At 40.7% G+C, this 23903-nt stretch overlaps 1 protein-coding gene across 1 annotated transcript; it reads left to right on the top strand.

Annotated features, from left to right (window-relative positions):
* The first annotated feature begins 3984 nt into the window (after positions 1-3984).
* Positions 3985-12007, top strand: Rbm15 (RNA binding motif protein 15). The gene is made up of 2 exons (XM_059266059.1): positions 3985-7695; positions 11641-12007. Exons 1-2 carry the CDS (start codon positions 4839-4841, stop codon positions 11661-11663), a joined length of 2880 nt encoding a protein of 959 aa, XP_059122042.1. The 5' UTR covers positions 3985-4838; the 3' UTR covers positions 11664-12007.
* Positions 12008-23903: the final 11896 nt, after the last annotated feature.

Raw genomic sequence — 23903 nt, 5'->3', positions numbered from 1 at the left:
GATTGCCTCTCAACAACTCCACTGACAACACCCAAGGAAGAGTCCAAGTTCTTGCCCTTTAAACCATGGGTCATTTTTATCTTTTCTCAGCTCCCTGCAAAACACATGTGTTGTAGAGTCTGAGGAAACACTGAAGGAAGACCCCAGACTCAAATAGTATGCAAGAACAAAGAGCTTTGATTAGACCAGCACGCATGTGGGGTCATGCACCTGTACAAAATGGCAATGACCCCGAGGGGTATGCACAGGCTCCTTTTAAGCACAGCTAAGGGGCGTTTCAGGGTGAATAACACAATTGGTTAAGCAGGTAGCAGTTACATTAGTATATTTCTAATTGGCTGAGGTTTAGTCTTCTCATTTTTTGACACATCTGCACAAGCTTGGATGTGACTCAGAAGGGGCTGCTGGGTTTGTCCTTGAGATACTGTGCGGCTGACTTAGGCCCTATGTGTTTGTTCTCTCTCTTGACCCTGAATGTAAGGGCCTTGCAGATAAATGGCCCTTTATTGGAAAAGACACCTGTTTGTCCTTCTCAGAGGAGTGGAACCTAAATTCAGTTGTGAAAGTGGGAGAGCTTAACCCCTTCAGTGTAAATACAGGGTGCTAAAACCTCACTTAAATAGCTCCATGCTTCAAAGAACACAAAGGAAATGAAAATGAAATAAATCAGTTAATCACAGCCTGGCTTCTAAATGACTGCTTTCTATTTCAGTGAACTTTTGTTTAAAGTCAAATATGAGCAGAATAAAAAGATCATACTTTTAAGAAGCATTGTGCGCTTCATAGGTCATTATTCTATTCAGTCATGGGCAAACATATGTAACAGGCTGTATTTTGACTCTTACTGGCGATGGCCTTTTACTGTTAGCTTTAAACTTACCAGTCCTCATGGCTCCAGGCAGGTTACTGGCTCCCTCAGGAAGCCGCCTTACCAGCATCAGATGTGGGAAAAGTTCTACCAAAGGACAACCCACCAAACCTGGCTTTCCTCAAGCATTGTCACACATATTGTCCCTTTTCATCCCCTTTAGTTCATTCTCCCAGTTCTGGTGCTCCTTCAAACCCTACGCTGATTGGTCCTTATCTTTCCTTTGGATCAGTGAGTCATTTCCGTTACTCAATTTAGGATCAACATAGTCACTTCCCGTCTTTCTGGATTGGCTATTACACCAAGTAATCAGGCTAAGGCTTAACGTCAATTCCCTTTTTGTAGTGTTTATAGAATCTTGAGATGAATTAACACCTATGAAAAGCTTTTACTTTATGCTTTTTATAGATTGTGTGTATGAATACTTTATCTCCCAGTATCCAAATTTTTATCTTTCAGTATTGCTTTCCACTAAAGAGAACCAGAACTTCTTGTAGGTATGATGGATTCCACATCAGAGGCAGAAAATTTATCAGGTATGCCTGGAACAAAATAGTGGAGCAGGGGAGAATGGGAATAGGATTGTAGACGGAAAGAGAAACAATTGACATGATCTTACAGTTTTGTTGAGACTTGTGTGCTCAGAACATGGGATGGTCTTCAATTAAAAGTATAAGCATATGTATACAGTGCACATATAATTTTAAAAACCACAATTGGTAGTTTATTATACACATTTTTCTCTGACTGATGGTATTTTATGTTAACAGCCTTTTTAAAAATTATCTTTGCAGGCCTGAAGAGATGGCTCGGGGGTTAAAAGTACTTCCTGCTCTTACAGAGGACTGCAGTTTGTCCCCCAGGGCCCAGGTTGTGACTAACAACCCTGTGACTCCAGCTTCTGGGACCTGTCACTGTCTTTTGGCTTCTCTGGGCATTAGAACACTAGCATAAATGCGCACACACACACACAAGAATTTAAGACAGAGTCTTATTATGCAGTCTTGGTTGGCCTGGAGCTCACTATGTAAACCAGACTCGTCTTGAACTCAGAGACCTGCCTATTCCTGTCTTTCAAGTGCTGGGATTAAATGAGTACACCATGCCCTGCTAAAAAATAGTCTTTTGTTTTGTTTTGTTTTTCAAGACAGGGTTTCTCTGTTTAACAGCCATAGCTGTTCTGGAACTTGCTTTGTAGATCAGGCTGGCCTCATACTCACAGAGATCTCACCTGCTTCTACCTCACGAGTGTTGGGCTTAAAGGCATGTGCCACCTTAACCAGCAAAAATAAGACTTTATATGCTGGGTGGTGGTGGCGCATGCCTTTAATCCCAGCATTTGGGAGGCAGAGCAAGGCGGATCTCTGTGAGTTCGAGGCCAACCTGGGCTACAGAGTGAGTTCCAGGAAAGGCACAAAGCTACACAGAGAAACCCTGTCTCAAAAAAACAAAAAAAAGGGGGCATTTTTTTCCAGTACTGGTGGTATTGTGTTCCCCCAAAATATTGTGCATGCTAATAAACTTATCTGGGGTCAGAGAAGAGAACAGCCACAATATTAAACAGAGGATAGGCAGCGGTAGCACATGCCTTTAATTCTAGCATTCCAGAGGCAGAAATCCCTCCGGATCTCTGTGAGTTCAAGGCCACATTGGAAACAGCCAGGCATGGTGACTCACGCCTTTAATCCCAGGGAGTGATGACAGAAAGATATATAAGGCGTGAGGACCAGAAACTAGAAGCATTTGGGCTGGTTTTTAGGCTTCTAGCAGCAGTTCAGCTGAGACACATTTGGATGAGGACACAGAGGCTTCCAGTCTGAGGAAATAGGATCAGCTGAGGAAACTGGCAAGGTGAGGTACCTGTGGCTTGTTCTGCTTCTCTGATCTTCCAGCATTCACCCCAATACCCAGCCCGGATTTGTTTTTATTAATAAGACCTTTTAAGATTCATGCTACTCTGGGGTTTGAACCTAGAGCTTCACACATGGTGCCCAAGTGTCCTGGGCTGTCTCCAGACTTTTGTGTATGAGTAGCTTTGAGACAGAATCTCACTACATTGCTCAGGCTAATAAAACAGGATTACAGCTATTTCACAATGCCCCACAACAGTTATTTTTAATACAAGTATGTCTATGCATTACAGTATTTGGGGGTTTATAATTTTTATATTGGGCTTCTTTCAAACCCTTTGACGTGATCAAGAGACTTTGGCCCGAATTTCACCAATTTCAGGATTACATGCCAACAAATCAAAATGGTTGAAATAGGACTAGCCAGGTTGCTGTATCTAATTTTCAAGCGGTTTAAAAGTTTAGATTTCAGTTTGGATGGGGGGGGGAGGGGCGTTATTGTTACCTTGTAAAATTTCCCGTTTTAAAACACATCCTTTACTCAGGAATCTTGTAAGATGTGAATACCAAAATCTTCCCAATCTCTCCTAGGTACATTCTTGGGGAGACTGCATGAAGCCTATTTCCCTTCACCAGAGGGTAAACGGCAGTGATACAGACCACCCGTCTACTCTCATGATCACCAGTATTACACAAATTTACCCAACACGATAAAGGTACAGGGATGGGGTCGGAGGAGTTGAGTTTAGAAGTTGATTATGATTAAAGGACTCAAGGAGATGGATCCAGGGAAGCAGCAAGGTGGCCATATTACTGGATCCCAATATGAATTAATCAGAGTGTTAAGGTAGAAGAAACCAGAAAAAATGTAAGGTGTCCGCACGGTGAGAAGCATGACACATTAAAGCTAAGCACAGCTATATTACGTTCCACAGCTCTTTTATAAATGCAAACCCTGCAGGGATTCACAACCGAAAACAGGCGCCAGGGAAGGTCTGCAATGGCCCTGCAGGTCGGACCAGCCAGGAGGCCTGGAGGCTGTGAGCACAGGTCACGGGGAGCCCTCGGGCGGCCACAGAGAGCGGCCAGGTCTCCACGGCGCCGTTTCCTGTGTCCGCGGGCGGGCAGTGACTCGGTACCGCCCAGGGCGTCAGCGTGACCCGAGGCTCAGTGAACCCTGAACTCACCGCCCCAGCCAGCTGCACACACCCCGGCAGGCGCTTTCTCGCGCACGGGGGTGGGGCTTTTTCAGGCTGCTAACTAAGATGGTGTCGGCTGGACTTCCCGGGACAGCTGCCTAAGGGGATCGAGGGCCAACAGCCGGAAGGGACCACCGAGCCCATTGTCCCGCCCCGACAGGACCGTGCGGAGCCCGCAAGTTCCAGACTCGAAGGACCGAAGCACCGCCAAGTACGCCGTAGGACCTAACAAATGTTTAAGAGAACGCCGAAAGCGCGGGGAGGCGGGCCGGACTCACTGTCACCATCTCGCGACAGCTAAGTGACGTCGCACAGCAAGCGCGTGCTCTAGTCTTTCACCTTCAGACGCCGCAGTTTGTGGGCCTGCGCCTTTAAGTAAGTGACGGACAGCGCTTTTGCCCTATCAGGTTCCTGGTCAACATCCAATCAGATTTAAACTTCCTCCAGCCGCCGGAGAAGTTGGAAGACTGGGGTCGAAAGAGAGCGAGCAAGTGAGCGAGGGGAGCTCTTTGTCTCTCGCGAGATTGGGGAGAGCCAAGCTCTCAGAAAAAACGCCAGAACTGATGTCCAGACTTCCCAAGTAGGGGTTTAAAGGACGTGGCCACAAACCAATGAAAGGGAAGAGAAGGTGGGCTCGCTGCTTTCGCCGTGCGAGAAGTACCGTTACAGGGCAGACTTTTTGTCCAATCAACGCGTCCAGGCTTTGGGTCAGGTGACCATGAAAGTGCGAGGGGCGGAGCTACGGCCTGGCGCGAGGAACCGTTAAGACAGACAACGAATATAACCAATGAGGTACTCCGATTAGGGCGTTGGGAGCCCAATAACAGCGTCGAGGCGGGCGCCTCCCCGGAGCGCGGGGAGATGTAAAGACGGACAAATACTTTTTCCAATGAGAAGGCTGAAGAGTGAACTAGTTGACCAATGAGGTCTGCGGGGCGGGAGCCTTTGCCGCGGCGGAGTCCAAGATGGCGGCGTGCGAGTCCGCTGTGTGAAACGAGCGCGGGGTGGCGGGTTAGTCAGCTCCGCAGAGACGACCTCCGGCGACCCTCCACAATGAAAGGCAAGGAGCGCTCGCCGGTCAAGCCCAAACGCTCCCGTGGTGGCGAGGACTCCAGTTCTCGCGGGGAACGGAGCAAGAAGTTGGGGGGCTCTGGCGGCAGCAACGGGAGCAGCAGCGGGAAGACGGACAGCGGCGGGTCGCGGCGGAGCCTTCACCTGGACAAGTCCAGCAGCCGAGGGGGCAGCCGCGAGTATGACACTGGCGGGGGCAGCTCCAGTAGCCGCTTGCATAGTTACAGCTCCCCGAGCACCAAAAATTCCTCAGGCGGGGGCGAGTCGCGCAGCAGCTCCCGGGGTGGAGGCGGGGAGTCACGTTCCTCCGGGGCCGCCTCCTCCGCGCCTGGCGGCGGGGACGGCGTGGAGTACAAGACCCTGAAGATAAGCGAACTGGGGTCCCAGCTGAGCGACGAAGCGGTGGAGGACGGACTGTTTCACGAGTTCAAACGCTTCGGTGATGTAAGTGTCAAAATCAGTCACCTCTCGGGTTCTGGCAGCGGGGACGAGCGGGTAGCCTTTGTGAACTTCCGGAGGCCAGAGGACGCGAGGGCGGCCAAGCATGCCAGAGGCCGCCTGGTGCTCTATGACCGGCCTCTGAAGATAGAAGCCGTGTATGTGAGCCGGCGCCGCAGCCGCTCCCCGTTAGACAAAGATACTTACCCTCCGTCGTCCAGCGTGGTCGGAACCTCTGTGGGTAGCCACAGGCACGCCCCAGGAGGAGGAGGTCAGAGATCACTTTCCCCTGGCGGTGCTGCCTTGGGATACAGAGACTACCGGTTGCAGCAGTTGGCTCTTGGCCGCCTGCCGCCTCCACCCCCACCACCATTGCCCCGAGAGCTGGAAAGAGAACGAGACTATCCGTTCTATGACAGAGTGCGCCCAGCTTATAGTCTTGAGCCAAGGGTGGGAGCTGGAGCAGGTGCTGCTCCTTTCCGAGAAGTGGATGAGATATCACCCGAGGATGATCAGCGTGCCAACCGGACACTTTTCTTGGGCAACTTAGACATCACTGTGACAGAAAATGATCTGAGAAGGGCTTTTGATCGTTTCGGGGTCATCACAGAAGTGGACATTAAGAGGCCTTCTCGTGGCCAGACCAGTACCTATGGTTTCCTCAAATTTGAGAATCTAGACATGTCTCACAGGGCCAAACTAGCAATGTCTGGCAAAATTATAATTCGGAATCCAATCAAGATTGGTTATGGTAAAGCCACACCCACTACCCGACTTTGGGTGGGTGGCCTGGGACCTTGGGTGCCTCTTGCTGCCCTGGCACGAGAATTTGATCGATTTGGCACCATACGAACCATAGACTACCGAAAAGGTGATAGTTGGGCATATATACAGTATGAAAGCTTGGATGCAGCTCATGCTGCCTGGACCCATATGCGTGGATTCCCACTTGGTGGCCCAGATCGTCGCCTTAGAGTAGACTTTGCAGACACAGAACATCGTTATCAGCAGCAATATCTTCAGCCTCTGCCCTTGACTCATTATGAACTAGTGACAGATACTTTTGGACATCGAGCACCTGACCCTTTGAGGAGTGCTCGGGATAGGACACCACCCTTACTTTACAGAGATCGAGATAGGGACCTTTACACTGATTCCGATTGGGTGCCACCCCCACCACCAGTTCGAGAACGCAGTGCTCGTGCTGCAGCTAGTGCTGTGACTGCTTATGAGCCACTGGATAGCTTGGATCGAAGGAGGGATGGCTGGTCATTGGACAGGGACAGAGGTGATCGGGATTTGCCCAGCAGCAGGGACCAGCCAAGGAAGCGAAGGCTGCCTGAGGAAAGTGGAGGACGGCATCTGGATAGATCACCTGAGAGTGACCGGCCACGAAAACGTCACTGCACTCCCACTCCCGACCGAAGTCCAGAACTGAGCAGTAACAGAGATCGCTACAACAGTGACAATGATCGATCCTCCCGTCTTCTTTTGGAAAGGCCCTCTCCAATCAGAGATAGACGGGGCAGTTTGGAGAAGAGCCAGAGTGACAAGCGAGACCGTAAAAACTCTGCATCAGCTGAACGAGATAGGAAGCACCGGACAGCTGCTCCTACAGAGGGAAAAAACCCTCTGAAAAAGGAAGAACGGTCTGATGGCAATGCCCCCAGCGCCAGCACTTCTTCATCAAAGCAGAAACCTCCTTCCCAGAAACAGGATGGAGGGACAGCTCCTGTGGTGGCATCCTCTCCCAAACTCTGTTTGGCTTGGCAGGGCATGCTTCTACTGAAGAACAGCAACTTCCCTTCCAACATGCATCTATTGCAGGGTGACCTCCAAGTTGCTAGCAGTCTACTTGTAGAGGGTTCAACTGGAGGAAAAGTAGCCCAGCTCAAGATCACTCAGCGTCTCCGTTTGGACCAGCCCAAGTTGGATGAAGTAACTCGTCGCATCAAAGTGGCAGGGCCCAATGGTTATGCCATACTTCTGGCTGTACCTGGAAGTTCTGACAGCCGATCCTCCTCTTCCTCAGCCACATCAGACACTGCCACCTCTACTCAGAGGCCACTTAGGAACCTTGTGTCCTATTTAAAGCAAAAGCAGGCAGCTGGGGTGATCAGCCTCCCTGTGGGAGGCAACAAAGACAAGGAAAACACCGGGGTTCTTCATGCCTTCCCACCTTGTGAGTTCTCTCAGCAGTTCCTGGATTCCCCTGCCAAGGCACTGGCCAAATCTGAAGAAGATTACCTGGTCATGATCATTGTCCGTGGTGCGTCCTAAAGTCCATGTGTAACTTGTATTTACTACTTTGACATGGTTCCTTGTTTTGTGATATGTAATGGGATACAGCATCAGATAAATTTCTTTCAATTAGTTTAGTTGATTTTTTTATATCTATATTTTTGTAAATCTCCTTAAAATAGATATTGGGGCAATTTAGCTATTATTTTAAGTGAAAGGGATTCCCAGAAAGTAGCAAGAAGATGGATTTGCTTTAATTAGGAGTTACTTTTCTTTTTCTTCAGGTTTTTTTTTTCTTTTTCAGTCTTCAGTTTAAAAAATCCTCAAAATAATAAAACCCACAATTTTTAGAATCATAATTTGGAGAAAAGAGCCTTCTGTACTGAAAAAATAGTTGATTGGTGCATAGATAATTTCTATACTAGAAGCATTGATCAAGTATTGCAAAGTTCAATTATTTTTGCAAAGTTCAATTATTTTAATCAGGTATTTGAGTATTTTTCTTTAAATAGCTTATTCCCAAAAAGTTTGCTTTAACATATCAATAGTTTTTGAGTTTTGTATCCTGTGTTTGTAGCAGTAATTGGTAAAAATTGAGGCTTGGTTACAAACCATTTATATCTTAAGCTGGTCTGCAAGAAATGAGTAAGTGCTTTTAAAATGAGAATTTTTTGGTAAGGTGCACAGTGGTGTTTTTCTTGACTTTGAGAGGTGTAGCAAATACAGTTCTAATTGTGTATACTTCAAAAGCAAAAATGAAGTTTTTTGTATCCATTTAAGAAATTTCTGGTTTCAGTAATAGAAAGAAGAGTTGTCTGCAGGCTTGTATGTATTCCTTTTTTTTTCCCCTTAGTAGACATTAATCAAACATCTAAATTACAGAATTTTTTTAAAGGCTACTGTAAAATGCCCTTGATATATTTGAAGAAAATTCCTTCAATTTTTATTTTCATATTCAAACAGGAGTAGTGGTATTACATTGTCGACAGTGTTTTGAATATCTTTGAAATTTAGTGTTTAATATTTTGACTGCTGTCTGGCTGTAGAGGTTTGAAATGTCAGTGTTAGAAAATCCTTTTTTATTTTGATTTCCCAGGTACTTGTAATTAAAATAATTTAACTTACCTGCACAGAACCCACACCCCCTCACCCAAAATAAAAAGCTGAGGATGATATGACATCTGATCCTTAATAAGGGCTTTGGTTACTTTATAGTGGTATTTTTTGTTTGTTTTATGTGCTCTTTTGCCACTACTTGTGATTTCTAAGGCCATTATTAAGTATGATTTTCTTCCTCAATATAAGTACTGAGGATTTCAAGTAGGGCCCAGTATTTAGTTATGATTAAGAACTTGAGTTTTTGGATCATGGTGGTTTTTCTATTCTGTGAAAGTGACTTATTCAAAGCCTTGCAGAGCCCAACTGTTTTCTTTCTGTTATCAAAGCTGGTAGATTTGAAATAGCATCAATAATAACCCAGAGAAATGTTACATAATTTTAATTTTTCATTGTGACAGGTGTGTAATTCATGTCAGTCCAAGAGCCGCATCATCTACTACATCATACTTTTTGTTTTTTCACTATGTATTTATAATTTTTATTTTAATCTGGAGGCTTTTGAGAAAAAGAATGTACTAGGCTTATGAGCACAAAGGTTCTTGGTGTGCCTATAGGAAAAATACCTGAAATCTACAACTAAGACTTTGGGTGTCTTTTGTTTCCAAAAACAGCAGTTGGCATGAACTAGACATCTAGTCAGAAGCTGATGCAAGTGTAGTCTGTGTACATGGGGTTTAAGTAAAATTTTTAGTTAGGTAGATAGATTTTTCCAGTTTAAATAATTTTATAGCCATTAATCTTTTAGGTTTTTTTGTAAGATAGTTGGGCAAATGATTTTGCTGTTAGAGAGTGAAGTCTGTGACGTCTAATTTTACTATTAATCAAATGTGGTGTGATGGTTTTCCTTTTTTAAGAACATTGTTAACAGCTTATTGAAAAGTACTGATTTTTGCTCCATGTTTAAACCCTTAACTGACACTGCTACCTTTTGTTAGATCTGATCATTTAGTACTTCAGTGTTTTTTAAACAATGGCTTGATGCCATTTCCAAATATATGTATTATGTAAATTAGTTTGGTGCTTACCTACAAAGTGCCATCATATTTGTGTTGCCCACTCTATGCAGGTTCATATCATCTGTCAATTAACCACTTAAACCTTCAGAATTTGATTGAAAGCAGTCTAAAACTGTTTCTAAATCTCATTAGCTGTATCAGAATCCCATACTGGATATTCTTTAAAAAATTTTAAAACATTTTATACATATGGGTGTTTTGCCTGCATGTATGTCTGTGTACCACATGCAGGCTGCTCTTCCAGAGGACTCAGGTTGGGTTTCAGCACCTAGTCCCAGGGAACCCAACACCCTCTTTTGGCCTCTCTGGATACTCATTTTAACAGCCCATTTCCCCTCCCCTTTTTTTTTCTTTAATAACTTTAGTACTTTAACTTTTTTTCTTCCAGAAACTACTAAAATGAATGGAAAGAAAATTTCTTAAGTATGCTATTTATGTATTAAATGTACTGATAAAAATAAGATTAAGACTTTATGATCACAGCTTCAAAGTTTATGGAAAGTTAAGCAATCACTCAGCTTCTAGCAAATGGTTCTACTTAATTGTGGAGTAGTATTTTGCTGGTTGTAATAGGGATTCCTCCTGTAAAGAATATTTCATACAGAAACCTAAATTTTTAATGTGTACTCGTACACTATCAAACTGAAGATAATTTTCCTTTTAGAATTAACCTCTTAAAATGTACATCCTCTGGCTTACATAAGCTTTTGTTATATTTTGAAGGTTATATTCTTTCTTTGTGTCTGACTCACTTAGATCATTTGCTACAAAGCAGTAAAAGGTTTTTCAGAGTCAGACATTTCCAGATTTATTTAAAAACTATGTTCACTGACTACTTTTTCTTTTTAATTAAGGGGATTTTTTGTTTTTTGTTTTTTGTTTTTTTGCTGGTAAAATTGCTCATTTTGCAGGCACAGCTTGAACTGTAGTTTGTGTCCATATAAGAACCATTTTCTAAAACTTCAGTAGTAACAGAATTATGAGATCTATGGAAGAGGGCCTTAATGACTTATGTCAGGGGAAAAAAATGGAGACAATTTCTGGACTTTTTTTTCCGTGTTTGTCACAAAGTCTGATTTTTGAAATAAGAGAAAGGTATGAGAACAAAAACCAGATTAAGCCCTGTTAACTTTCTAGTTAGAATGATATCCTTAACGGTGGGAAATGATTTCAGGTAACTACAGTAAAATGTTAAGTTTGATGAAGAGTTCTTATGTGTATAATTTGAATAGAAATGAAAAGTATGAGTACTGAAGTGTTTTCTGACTGTTTAGCACATTGGATGTGTGTATTCTTAACAGAAAGTAACACCTGTCTTTGGTGACATAGATAAAGGTGGTTTGTAAATGGCTTTGTAGCTTTGACCCCTTTCTACAGCAATGGAGTCTTTGTCTCCATATAAATTACAAAATAAGCATAGAGGGATTGAAAGTTTGTCTAAACTCCATCTTTCTATTGTTACACTTTTTTAGTTATATTTAGGAGATGTTGGTTAATTATAAGTTGGTCATAAATTTGCTTTTTCCTGAACATTTGGCCATGCATTTAGTCAGTTTTTTGAGGATAAAGGATATTTTCAGTCCTATAATCCTTGATGACAGTCTTAAAAAAATACAAATCAGATTCTATTGTTCTACTTGTTATTTGTGTATTCATGTAGTGAATTCATTTCAAGGATTGTGCCAGTGGATATTATTGGTGCTTTTTGAAGTTAAAGTGGACTATCCAGGAAGGTCTTGTTAATACTATGTTCATCTATAATGGCATAGGGGAAATATATATATTTTTAATACTGTAAACGTTTGTACTGAATAACCTTTTTTTCCCCCTCCCGCAAGCAAAACTGGTGAACAGCGGATGAAGATACGGAATTCAAAGCTCTAATGGACCTTTTTGAAGAGAAGTTGTGGCTTATGTGGAGTTTACATGGGCCTCTGATGGAAGAAAGCTAATCTGTTTAGTATTTTGTGCATTTTACTAAAATGGCAGCTTAACATTGTGTATCTGCTATTGTGATGCCAATGCCGGTGTTTTAAGTGGAAAAATGACCTCTTTGCTTTGTGCTGTGTACACAAGATTTCTGGAAAAGTAAAGGAAAACCCTTTTTATGGCTCACACAGCTTAAAAGTAGCTGTCACTCAAACATGGGCTCACAGTTGAGCTGCTTTTGTTTTATTCTAAATAAATTGTTTCTTTTGAGGAAAATGTTTTTCTGCCTGGAAGTGAATTGACGGCAAACCTTGACCCCTTTGTTTGCAGCGGAGGGGGTACTTGCTGCTGCTCAGATCTTGTATGTTTTGAGCAAGAAGCAGGGAGACCATCAATTTCATTTTGACTATCACGGTGTGTCAATTCTGAAGGATCATAGTGTTACAGTGACCCCCTTTGTTTGCAGTGAAGGGGATCCTTTGCTTCTCGGTCCTCAACACGATGAGGGTGCTGTTTGCTGGCGTGCAAGAAGCCGGGGCAAGCACCCTAAGTCTCACCACGGTGCACGAGTCGGGGGCTTTGCTGGTTTGAAGAGCCGGAGTTCCTGAAATTTAAGTTTTGATTTATTTTGTTCACCCATCACGTTTGGCTTTAGTTTCGTTTTTTAATTTGAAGAAAAGTTTGAAATTGCATTATCTTGCACTTTTAACATTTGCACCAAATTGCCAAAAGAAGGAGAAATGCTCCGGTTGCTTTTTAAATATTAATGATGATGTTAATAAAGCCTTTCCTGACACATTTGAGGAGCTCCTCCGTCTCCAGGGGCTTCTTACCAGAGTTATGCAGTGATGGGTTTAGTTCTGAATGGATGAAGAGTTCCTGAGAGCTAGCGTTTGTAATTAGAACCGTTACTTGGTATCTGTGCCTTATTTGACCTGTGGTTCCACATGCCTTGGATGTGCATGCATCGTGACGGTTTCATAGGTACGAACGCACACTCAGGCCCAGTCACTTCGGTTGGTAGTACAGATTGTGAGGAAAAAAAATGGAGGCATCCTTAAGGAGGAGAAAGTGTGTGCCTTTAGTTCCTGCATTATCCTGTACAGGGGCTCTTGAGCTTTGGAAGCCTGTTCCCAGTACAGGAGAAAAACTCCAGTTTGCAGCAGAATACTTCAGTGCACAGTGACAACGCTGGAGTTCAAGAGGAAGCCAGCAATTCTGCACCTTTGGCTTCAGATACCATGGTTGTTTGCCAGTTTTAAACTTAACTAGTTGCAGACGAAGACCACCTTGACATGCAGGCTTGTTTGGGCTTGTTTTGAATTTTAACCTCGGATGGAAGAGCCCTAGTGCTGTCTTGTCTCCATGCGGGATGATGATTGCTAGGCAACAGGTGATTATCAACCAAGGATGCCACGGTTATACTCTGCAAGGTGGTGTTCCAGTGGTAAACAGCTGTATAAACTTGTAAACAGGTAAGAGGGTTTTTAGAAGTCAAAAATACAGTTCTTAGGGTGAGGGCATTTAATGCTTTGGTTATGTTTCTCTGCTTAGAAGTCTCTAGATACTGTTGGTGTTAACAGGCATCTTCCCCTCACTTAGGTGTTTACAAAATACTGCAACTTTGTTCTTGATAATTATTTTGTATTTTATTTTTGAGTCTGTTTTATCATCTGAAAAATATTTTAATGTGGGAGCCAAAGTGTTAACATTTTGATTATGCACTTGAGCCTTGGTGTCTTTTAAGTTTTTGGCATTTGCCATTAACCTTGGTGTTCACCTTTTATTGTGATTAATGGTGCAAGAGGACTTAATGGCTATCAAAACACTCAAGGATTTTTTTTTAAATTGGGAATTACAGATATTTTATCCAAATGGTTTTGTATTTTTTTTTTCTTGTCCCTCAAAGAGATTATGAAATTGAGGCAACCGCACCTTGAGGGAAATGAATAGGCATTGTTAAAAAGTCTTAGCCATTTTCATTGTCCAGTTATCCTAGTAGCCTGAGGGTCCTCTGTGCACATTAATCAAATGTGGGCAAGCACAGCTTTCTTTGTATGTCATACAACTTCCTCACTTTGCTTTAAATGAGATCAGAAATTTTGAATAGAATTGTTCATAACTTCTCCCATAAGATTTAGGGAATCTGGTAACTATAGTAGCTTGTCTGTACTGGCTTATTTTCCCCCATAGGTTCGTTTGGGCTCCATGGATGGTTTAGCTGCACAGCTTAAATACTGGATTTAAAAAAAAAACCAAAACCAAAAACAAAAAAAAACTGCTTAAAACACTGAAACAGTGAGAAGGACAATATGAAGAAAACCAGGCCTTTTCAGGTTCTTGGTGTATTATTTACAAATATTTTTAACCCAAGTTTGCTTGTGAGGTGCTTTACTTTAGGCTTTGCTAATTGAGCTCGCCTTGCATATCTAAACAGTTTATACCTGTTGGAATGCCAGTTGTCGTTGTATTTTCTCTTTTGCTAGTCTTTTAAGTAGTTTATCAATCAGTAGTCAAATATTTTAAATAACTATGGCTATTTAGGAAGATTATATTGCATTGCTTATGCATTTATACATGTTTAACTTTCTGAAGTCTCAGACTTCATCTCAAGAATGAGGGAAAAGTGTTTCAAGTCAGCATTTAATGTATTATATAAAACCATATGCAAAATGGGAAGATACACAGTATAACCCTGTTTTGAAACTATGGTATTCATGAAATTATTCTTATCTACACTGAAGGACAATTAACTGATGGAATGTTCTGATTTTAAAATGTAGAAACTGCTCTTTGAATTTATTTGTGTGGTTTCCCAGTATCTTTAGAATAATTTAGATGTAGCATATTGTTCTGAGAAATCTCTGAATTAATTTGAGTTCATTATTAAAAGCTCAGCAATGATGATTAAAATTGAAAATAAGTATTGCCTTAAGTAAAACAACCTAGATTTTATAAATTGCTATTTCCATAGCGTAAATCAGTTGGTTACAAGCTTTATGTTTACTTGGGCCTTTTTGAGATAGTCTTCTTGCTTATGAAGCCCAGACTGGTCTAAACTCAAGGTCTTCCTGCCTCTGCTTCTCTAGTGTTAAGATTACAGGCGTGCGACACCATATCTGGCTTCACAGCATCTAATTAATAACTTGGATCTAGTTTAAATTCTTTTTTTTAATTCCTTTCTATTTTATGTCCATTGGTGTTTTTGCCTGCATGTATGTCTGTGTTAGGGTGTTGGGTCTCCTAGAACTAAAGTTATGGACAGTTGTGAGCTGCCGTGTGGGTGCTGGGAATTGAAACGCAGTCCTCTGGAAGAGGTCAGTGCTCTTAACAGCCTCCTACTTTTAAATTCTTAACAGAAATGTATTGAATGACAATATCTTCAAACCTCAGACAAGCTCAATCTTGGCAGGAGAAAAAGGTTCTGAACTTAAAGTACTTGCTATGCTTCAGCTCAAGTGACTATAATCATTTTCCAGCTGAAGTTTTTAATAGTTTGAATATTGGCTATATATTGGGAACCAAGATTCTGAGAGTAGGGAATGAGAAAGTATCAGGTAATTTCTACCACTGTAACAGTTTATTCACTAATTAAGGAATGAGGTATAAAGAGATAAATAGTCAACCATCAGGGAAAAGTTTAGTAGTGTTTAAGATAATAGGAAAGATGTAACAGATCAGTTGCTAAGGATTTTTTTTTTTTTTTTTTTTTTGCAGGTGGTAATGGATATGACAATATGAATAGGTTTCTGAAGTTGGGATGGTTAAGAAAAGCTTAACAAAGAGTTAAAAGAGGATGTAGAATGGTAGAGGGAGTTTGTGATGGACAGGTCAGGCAGACACACATGAATAAGAATACAGGAAAAGTAGTATGATGATTGGGTCAACAGAAATAGGAAATTCCAGAGAGCGAACAAATTTGAGGAGGTGGGAGTGGAGATGGATCTTCAGTTGCAGCTTATTGACAGCAGCCAATTACTAAATATAAATACTTCACGCCAAGCATTCTGCAGAGTGCTGTGTACACATTGCCTCATTTAAGTGTTCTATCTACATTCTATCTTAATTTGATACTGTGGACCCAGGATTCTAACCAGGTCTTTGTCCTGTCTAGGGCTCTCAAGGTAATTAATTTTGCCTTGCTACATTTTTTCCCCTAGAGGCCATGGATAGGATTAAAGCTGAAATTTGAGAAAATGTGAGGGCAATTAATTACAAATGATACTGTACTAATATTTGCATTGTCTGTGAAATAGGCTCTTTGCTTCTCCTCTATTCTTTCTACTTTGAGATTTGTTGGGACCAGCATGGTCTGGAAATTTGTTCCTTTACATGTTTCTCAGATAATTCTGCTGTGTTTTGTTCTCTGGTCAATGGGCTGTGTGTTGAATAACACTGTACTGAGAGCATAGAGTGCTGAGGTATAAACCAAGGGTTATATGTTTGATGAATGAGAAAAGAAGATGGTACTTGAAAAGAAGTATAGGTAGCAGATAAAAAAATGTTCTGTTTCAGAGTGGAGAAGAAGAGCTTCAGGAAGATAAGCAATTGTTGGAGTAAACAAAACAGAACCAAATACTCTAACTTAAAGTTACTACCTAAGTCCTAAATACTATGGCACATGCCTCTGATCTCAGCTCTTGGGAGGCAGGATAGAGTTCAAGGCCTTTCTGCAATATTACATGGCAGAACCCTGTTTCAAAATGAAACAGCAGGAGAAAATTATCATAAAGTAGCAGTTTATAATATCTTATTTCTTCAAGGTACTCATTCTTGCTTAGTATTTAATTTTGCCTCATCAACAAGGATTGGAGATGTAGTCCAGTGGCTGAGCACTTGCCATAGAGTGCATAAATAAGGCCCTGGGTTTGGTCCCCAGACACTAAACCCAACACACACACACACACACACACACACACACACACACACACACACACACGGAAGAAATGCTAAAGTGACACCAGAAAAGTTATATGTCTTGGCTAAGTGAAACATAGCAAACTTATTGAGGGATCCTTGAGTTACAGATATTAGTATGAAAGTAATACGACTGAAGTCTAAGAATTGAAAGCAGTTCTGTGTGTGTGTGTGTGCCCGCGCGCATGTGCCCGCACGCAAAGGGAAATTAGCATTTCAGATTCTCTATAAAGATTATGATTATATTCTTTTTGGGTTTGTTTACTGGTTTTTTTTTTTTGGTTGTTGTTTGTTTGTTTTTTGTTTTTAAAATCGGGGCTGAAGAGAAAGCTCAATGATTAAGAGCACTGGTTGATCTTCCAGAGGACACAGCTTCCATTCCCAGCACCCACATAGCTCACAGCTATCTGTAACTCCAGTTCCAGAGGATCTGCTGCCCTCTTCTGGCCTCCTGCACAAGGCACAGACATAAGCACAGAACATCCATCACATAAAAGTGTGTGTGTGTGTGTGTGTGTGTGTGTGTGTGTGTGTGTGTGTGTAGGCATACATGTGAAGGTGAGAGGACAATTTTGTGGAGTTTTTTTCTTTGTCTACCTTCATGTGGAGTCTTATGACTGAACTCGGGTTGCTGGACTTTCATAGCAAGTGCCTTTATTTTGTGGAAATTGGACCAAGGCTTCTCCCCATGCTTAAGTATGTGCTATACCATTGAAGTTTCACTTAATTTTCTTTATAGTTAGTCATACAGGTTTTCTTCCCTTTTTTTTTTTTTTTTAAGGTTTTATTTCTTATGGCTTTTAACTGCCGACCACCCTGTGCTTTTAGAATGGTTTTCCCCCTGGTGCATCATCATCATTTGCTGCTTGATAGTGTTTCTGTTTTATTAAATTGTCATCGCAATTTTCATTGTATTCATACATAGTTTCTGAAATATGCTTTCTGTATTTTATAACTTGCAATTTTTTAGTGGTATCAAACTAAATTTTCATCCTAAAATTTAAAGGGTCTAGTTGGAATGGTAGTACACACCTTTAGTCCTTGCACTCCAGAGGCAGAGGCAGGTGGATCTCTAAGTTTGGCGTCAGCCTGGTCTACGTAGCAAGTTCCAGGCCTTCCAGGAATACGTAATGAGACTATCTCTAAAACAAAAAAGAAAAAAAAAACCTCAGAGTCTTTCTGTTAAATGGATGTCATCTATGCAAAACAGATTTTTTAATTGTATAAATTGTGTAAATCTATTGTATGATTTCTCAGGTAACCAGTGAATTTTCTTTTTACCCAGAAAAATGACTTTTTTTTTTTAATAGATGAGCCTGTTAGCGCACCTATGTTAAATTTTGCTTATGATAGTTCTATTGTTAACAATGAGGTGCTATGTATTTTTATTACATATTTTAGTGCATATTGAAAAATCAATATCCCATATAATTGCATTTTAGTATGTAGAAATTGAATATTAATAGTTTTACTTGTCTCCCAAAATGAGTATCTTATAGTTCAGTGTAAAATTATTTTAGGCAACATCCCTTGTAGCCCAGGCTGGCCTAGAACTCTTCATGTAGCCAAGGGTGACTTGGAACTTCTCTCTTCGTGTCTTTACCTCCCAAGTGCTGGGATATGCCATCATATCTTTGTTTATAGAAACACACCAGTAAACTGTACGCCTTAATTTATTTTTATTTATTTATTTATTTATTTATTTATTTATTTTTCTGCATCCTGTAGCAGAGTTCTTTGCCCTGATTATATGTAAGAACCCCTCAGGAACTTTGGGAATTTTAATTCCAACAGCTAAGGTTCTTTCTCAAATTGATTTGAATTGGGGTAGATAGAATGACTCTGCAAAGCCTCCTTTTAAGTGTGTGGGTGATTCTAATGTGCTGCCAGCATTGAGAGCCACTGCTCTAGAGACAAAGTTTATACATACTCAGAAATACAAACCTTTTAAGAATTGTTAGAAAACAAAAATAAAAAAATTCAGTATAATTATAGTTCAGTACAGTATGTATATTGTTTAACTTTTAGGCTCTCTAACTGCCAAAAGTGTGGTCACAGCCCAATAGCATTACATTAGTATCCCTTGGAAGAGTGTCAGAAATATAGAATTGTAGTGCCTCACCTCAGACCTGGTAGGTGGGGTGGAGATCTGCAGCTAACTCATGAGTACATTAAAATATGGCTGATGCTTGCCTAGCATGTGGGAGGCACTGGGTTTGAGCCCTGACACCATGTGCAAACACACAAAAGTTTAAGAAACTGCTTTTGATCTAGATACATTTATGGTATTATAGGTTGATTTACTCTTAGAGATTGGTTTTTAGTGGAGAATTAAGTGGATCAGGGATTTTGTTGTAGGTTGTTTGTTGTTTTGAGATACCCTTGTTTGTTTTTCTTTAGGGATGACTGAAGTGCATACATACATAAACTTTTTTAAACAATGTTGAATCCCTCTCCTTACTTTTTTAGTTGCCAAGTTTAAAGGTAGCCTTAAAAGTACAGTAATTGGTTAAACATCTTTTTTTTTTCCTCCTGGGTTTCTTTTTAGGAACTACTGACAAAACCTATAGCTGACTTTTGGATATGGCTTTATTACTCAGCAACTAAAAGATGAGTTCTAATTGCCAGACTTCTGGCACTGGCATTGTCCTCCTGTTTCTATAGAAACTGGGTTGAAAGTCAGAGCTGCACAGAGGGAAAGGGTAAGTTTCTTTTAATTCCATATTATAAACCCATATCTTACCAACTATGGCCTGGTATCAGTTTCCACATAAGAGTGAATGGTAAAGTATTCTCAAATAGGAACTACTAATTTTCACTTGAAAGGAAACTGACATCAAGTCATTAAATATAATGAGGGTTTAAATATGGATTTATTTTTCTAGTGACTCTGACTTCACATTTCTTAAAGGAATGAACTCAGTAGAATTATCACTGTCAGTTTTTACTCAAGGCGGGGGTCACAATATTGATTTTTTTTTTTTATCCTATTCTGTTAACACCTTTCTGGTAAGTGAAAAGTAAAATATAGAATATGTATGGGGGCATTGTAAAAATCTGCATGGATTATGTCTCTTTGTAGAGGTCCAGTTCTTTTTTCCATTGTAAAACAAGTTCTATTCTACTGACCAGTTCTTAGCCTCTTTTTCTCTTTTAGCTAAAGGATGAGTACCTCTCTTGGGACATATACATATGTTCTCATCTAGGCTCGGACGTATTGTTTGTAGATTTTAAGACACCTGCCAATTGGTAAGTCATCCTATTGCTGTGGCTTTGGAGGACTTTACTAGACAGCTGTAGAATTTAGACATGAAGTTGGTATACTTGATAATGCAAACTCCTATGATTTACAGCTTGGTGTGTTTAAATAACATTAAAATCTGACTAGCTTTGAGATGGAAAGAAAGACATTCTGAGCTTTCACTTTTAAAAATGATATTAAAGGATATATTATTACATACTATTAGAGGAAAAAAACTGATCTTTTCCCCACTAAAAGAGCATGTGTTAGTTGTGCAGAACAAAGAAGGAGCACACTTTGGCTTTATTTCCATCAAGATTTGTAGATTTGTCAGCTGTAAAAATAGTATGCTGTAAAAGTTGGTCAAGTATGGTGGCATGTGACTATAATTCCAACACTTGGAGGATAAGGTTAGAGGATTATGAGATTCAAGCCAGCCTGGACTACATAGTGAGATTCTGTCTGGAAAAAGAAGTTTGTCAGTGGGAAAAATAAACTCTTATTAAATGTGTCCTTAGTTCATGCCTGAAATTGGGTTATTTTTAAAAATATTATATGACCCATTAGTTTTTATTATGCTAGCTGGGGCTTGTATAAGGTAGAAACAACTGAATTTGTGATTTTTTTTTTTAGGGGGAAGCAAGAGCAGGAAGATGGCTAGAAAGTTTGGCGTACTGCTTGCTGTCAAGTATCCAGGTGCATCTATTCCTTAAGAATAGTCAGTTTGTCCTGGTTTTAAAATGAAAAATCCAAGATCTCATCAGGCTGGAGAGACGGTTCAGTGGTTAAGAACATTTGCTGTTCTTTCAAAGGATCCAAGTTCCATTCTCAACACCCACATGGCAGCTCACAACCCAGTCCCAAGGGATCCGTTGCCCTCTTCTGGCCTCCATGGGCAGAACACATGGTGAACAGACATATGTAGGTAGAACACTCATAGACATGAAAATAAATAAATCTTTAAAAATCTAGGGAACCCCCTTCTGAGCAGCCCAGACAGTCACTCTGATCCTAGTTCACTCTCGACATCCATCCCTAAAGAGTTCTCACTAAAGTTTAGGGTTTTGTAGTGTAGTCTTGGGGCTTTGTTTTGTTTTCTAGACAAGGTCTTGCTACAAAATCAAGCCTAGTCTCAAGCGATTAACAGTCCCGCCTCGTCCTTCTGAATGCGGAGGTTGTAGGCAATGTATCACCACACCCTGCTACTAAGTTCTCACTGCTGACGGTTTTGTACGGAAAGATTTTATAGGACATAGCTTCTGCTGGAGTGGATCAGTGTATGGGAGTCTCAGGCTGGCCTGGAACTCAGGATGATCCTCCTGGGTCAGCATGTAGGAATTTCAGGTACTATGATAGGTTTGTCCTTCTGTTTTGTTTTTAATTTGTTTTCTAGGGATTCGTGTTTGGCTTTGTTTGTTTTTGCTGTTGTTGTTTTTTTGTCTTCATTTATTTGTGTTTACCACATGTGTGTCTGATGCCTAAGGAAGCCAGAAAGATGAATCAGATCTCCTGCGACTGGAGTTACAAATAGATGGTTATAAACTTCCATGTGGGTGCTGGAAATTGAACTTCAGTCCTCTGAAAGAGCAGCCAGCGGTCTTAACCTCCAGCCCTGAGAGGTTCATCTTTTTTAAAAAATGACTTGTCCTGTATTCCTTAGTGATTCTAGGCAATACTAGTTTTTCCCCTAGTAATAAAACATTAGCTTTAAACATTCTAAAAGCTGAGTCCATGTAACTTGGTAATTTTTCGTTGTTGTTTTTAAGAACACAAGTGTTAAATGTGAGTCAACATGAGTGAATATTTGTGACAAAATGGATTTAGCCTAAGGCTCAAGGGAATTTGCCACGGGGAGACTAGAAAATTATTAAAGCTATTCATTTATTCACTTGTCATCTTCTGGAAGCTGCATTGTTGTTACACTGTAGCAAGTAATCTCTGATAATGGTTGTAGTTTTAATTTTAGGAAGCGGGTTTACTCTTAGTATAGTGTTAGGTCAACTTTGAGCTAAAACAAATTTATAGCTATTTCAGTGAAGTTAGTTTTTATATTTTGTTGGTACTTGCCAAGAAGTAAAGGTAATAAAAGGAAGAATGGGGAGGTTTTGTATTGATTGTTTGAGCTGTGACTTCACTGTTTACTGAATATTGGGTTTCTTTGGTTTTTAATACTCATTTGGAAAATGGGCACTACAGATAAAGCTTCTAAAGGTTGTGTGAAAAATTAAGATTAGATTAGGCTAGGCAGCTGGGCCTTTAATCCCAGTAGGTGGATCTCTGAGTTCAAGGTCAGCCAGGTCTATAGAGTAAGTTCCAGGATAGCCAGGGCTGTACAGAGAAACCCTGTCCTCTTCCCCCATCCTAGCCCACCTCCCTAAAAAATATTAGGCCAGGCGTGGTGGCACATGCCTGTAGTCCCAGCACCAGGGAGATAGAAGTAGGACGTTCAGAAGTTCAGGGTCATCCTTAGCTACTAGAGTGTTTCAGGCTAGCCTGAGCTATACATGAGACCCTGTCACAAAAGACCATATAAATAAATATATGAAATTAGATACTTTATACAAAAAGTGCCAGCTAGCTGAAAACTGGTGCGTGTCTGTAATTCAAGCTACTCAGGAGGCTGAGGCAAAATTGAGGGCTGCATGGGCTACGTACAGAATTAAAATTCTGTAAATTCATGAAATTGACCAAGACGGGCAATTTCCTGAGAACCTGTCTGAAAATTTAAAGGAAAAAATTAAGTACACATTGTGTTGACAGTTACATTATTAGATGTTGACATACTGAGTTTCTCCTGTACCCATACACACTATTATTTATTTATGTGTTTTTTTGTGTCATAGGACTCTTGAGGAAAAGGGGAAATATTCAATGAATATTATGCTTTTCTTAAACTTCGTATGTATTTGGGGTGGTAGTCCTATCTTATAGATTCCTGGAAAGTAGTTATGTAACATATTGTCAATTGATCTTTCAAACTAGAGAAAATTGAAATGTGAGCTCCTAGAGTGCTCAGTTTAAAACTAGACAGGGAGCTGGAGAAGTAGCTTAGTGGTAGTGTGATTGCCTATGCTGCCAAGGGCTCAGTCTCCAGCACTGCAAAGGAAGTTAGATGAAATTCCTTCCACAAGTTGGGAAAGTTGTTCCATTGAATATTGAATGAGTCAGATTGTAAATGGTAAGTAGACCTGGTCAGAGAAGGCACACTGCTGGAATTATAGCAGATAGCAAAATTTGCACAAAGGCTTATTTGGAAAGTATCAAGGTGTGCATCTTGGAACCAAATTTAAGCTTTCAGTTTAGGGTTTTTCTTTATTAAGGAATCAGTAGATGTTTGAAAATAGAGAAGAGTGAAGGGTAGAATAATAATAGTTGGAACATTCTGAAGGATTTTAAGGGAGATTATATTGGAGAAAATGGTTTTTATTTTGGACACAGTTCATACTGTGTAGCCCACACTAAACTCCAAACTCAAGATGTTCTTGCTTTATAGTCTTCTGACTGCTGGGACTTCTGGTATATGCCGCCATTCCCTGCTTAGAAAACCCTTTTTATGCTCTTAAAGATCACCCAAACAGCCAAGAAGAGTTCATTATTCACAGGGAAATGCTTAGTGCAAGAACCATTATTTATTAACCATAAATGGCACCCACCTTTTGATTTAAATATATTTCCTCCTAAAACCACCTCTTCAACTTCCATATGGAACTTACAGCTCTGAAGAGTCATCTCGATGCTTAATAAAAACATTTTAGATAATTAAATGTAGTGAAAAGATAATATTGTTTAAGTGGACAGTAATACCATTCAAGTGATCAAATAAAGATTTTATCAGCCGGGCGGTGGTGGCGCATGCCTTTAATCCCAGCACTTGGGAGGCAGAGCCAGGAGTATCTTTGTGAGTTCGAGGCCAGCCTGGTCTACAGAGCGAGATCCAGGAAAGGCGCAAAGCTACACAGAGAAACCCTGTCTCGAAAAACAAAAACAAACAAAAAAAACCAACAACAACAAAAA

This window comes from Peromyscus eremicus, chromosome 6 (assembly GCF_949786415.1).
Source record: "Peromyscus eremicus chromosome 6, PerEre_H2_v1, whole genome shotgun sequence".
In the NCBI taxonomy this organism is placed as follows: Eukaryota; Metazoa; Chordata; class Mammalia; order Rodentia; family Cricetidae; genus Peromyscus; species Peromyscus eremicus.
Note: the sequence above shows the minus strand (reverse complement) of the source record. Positions and strands in the feature narration are given on the sequence as shown.

Excerpts from the sequence above, each read along its gene's own strand:
- Rbm15 (XM_059266059.1), top strand. The coding sequence starts at position 4,839 with ATGAGGTCTGCGGGGCGGGAGCCTTTGCCGCGGCGGAGTCCAAGATGG. Across the intron at positions 7,696-11,640 it reads GGTCATGATCATTGTCCGTG|CAAAACTGGTGAACAGCGGA; the intron begins GTGCGTCCTAAA and ends CCCTCCCGCAAG.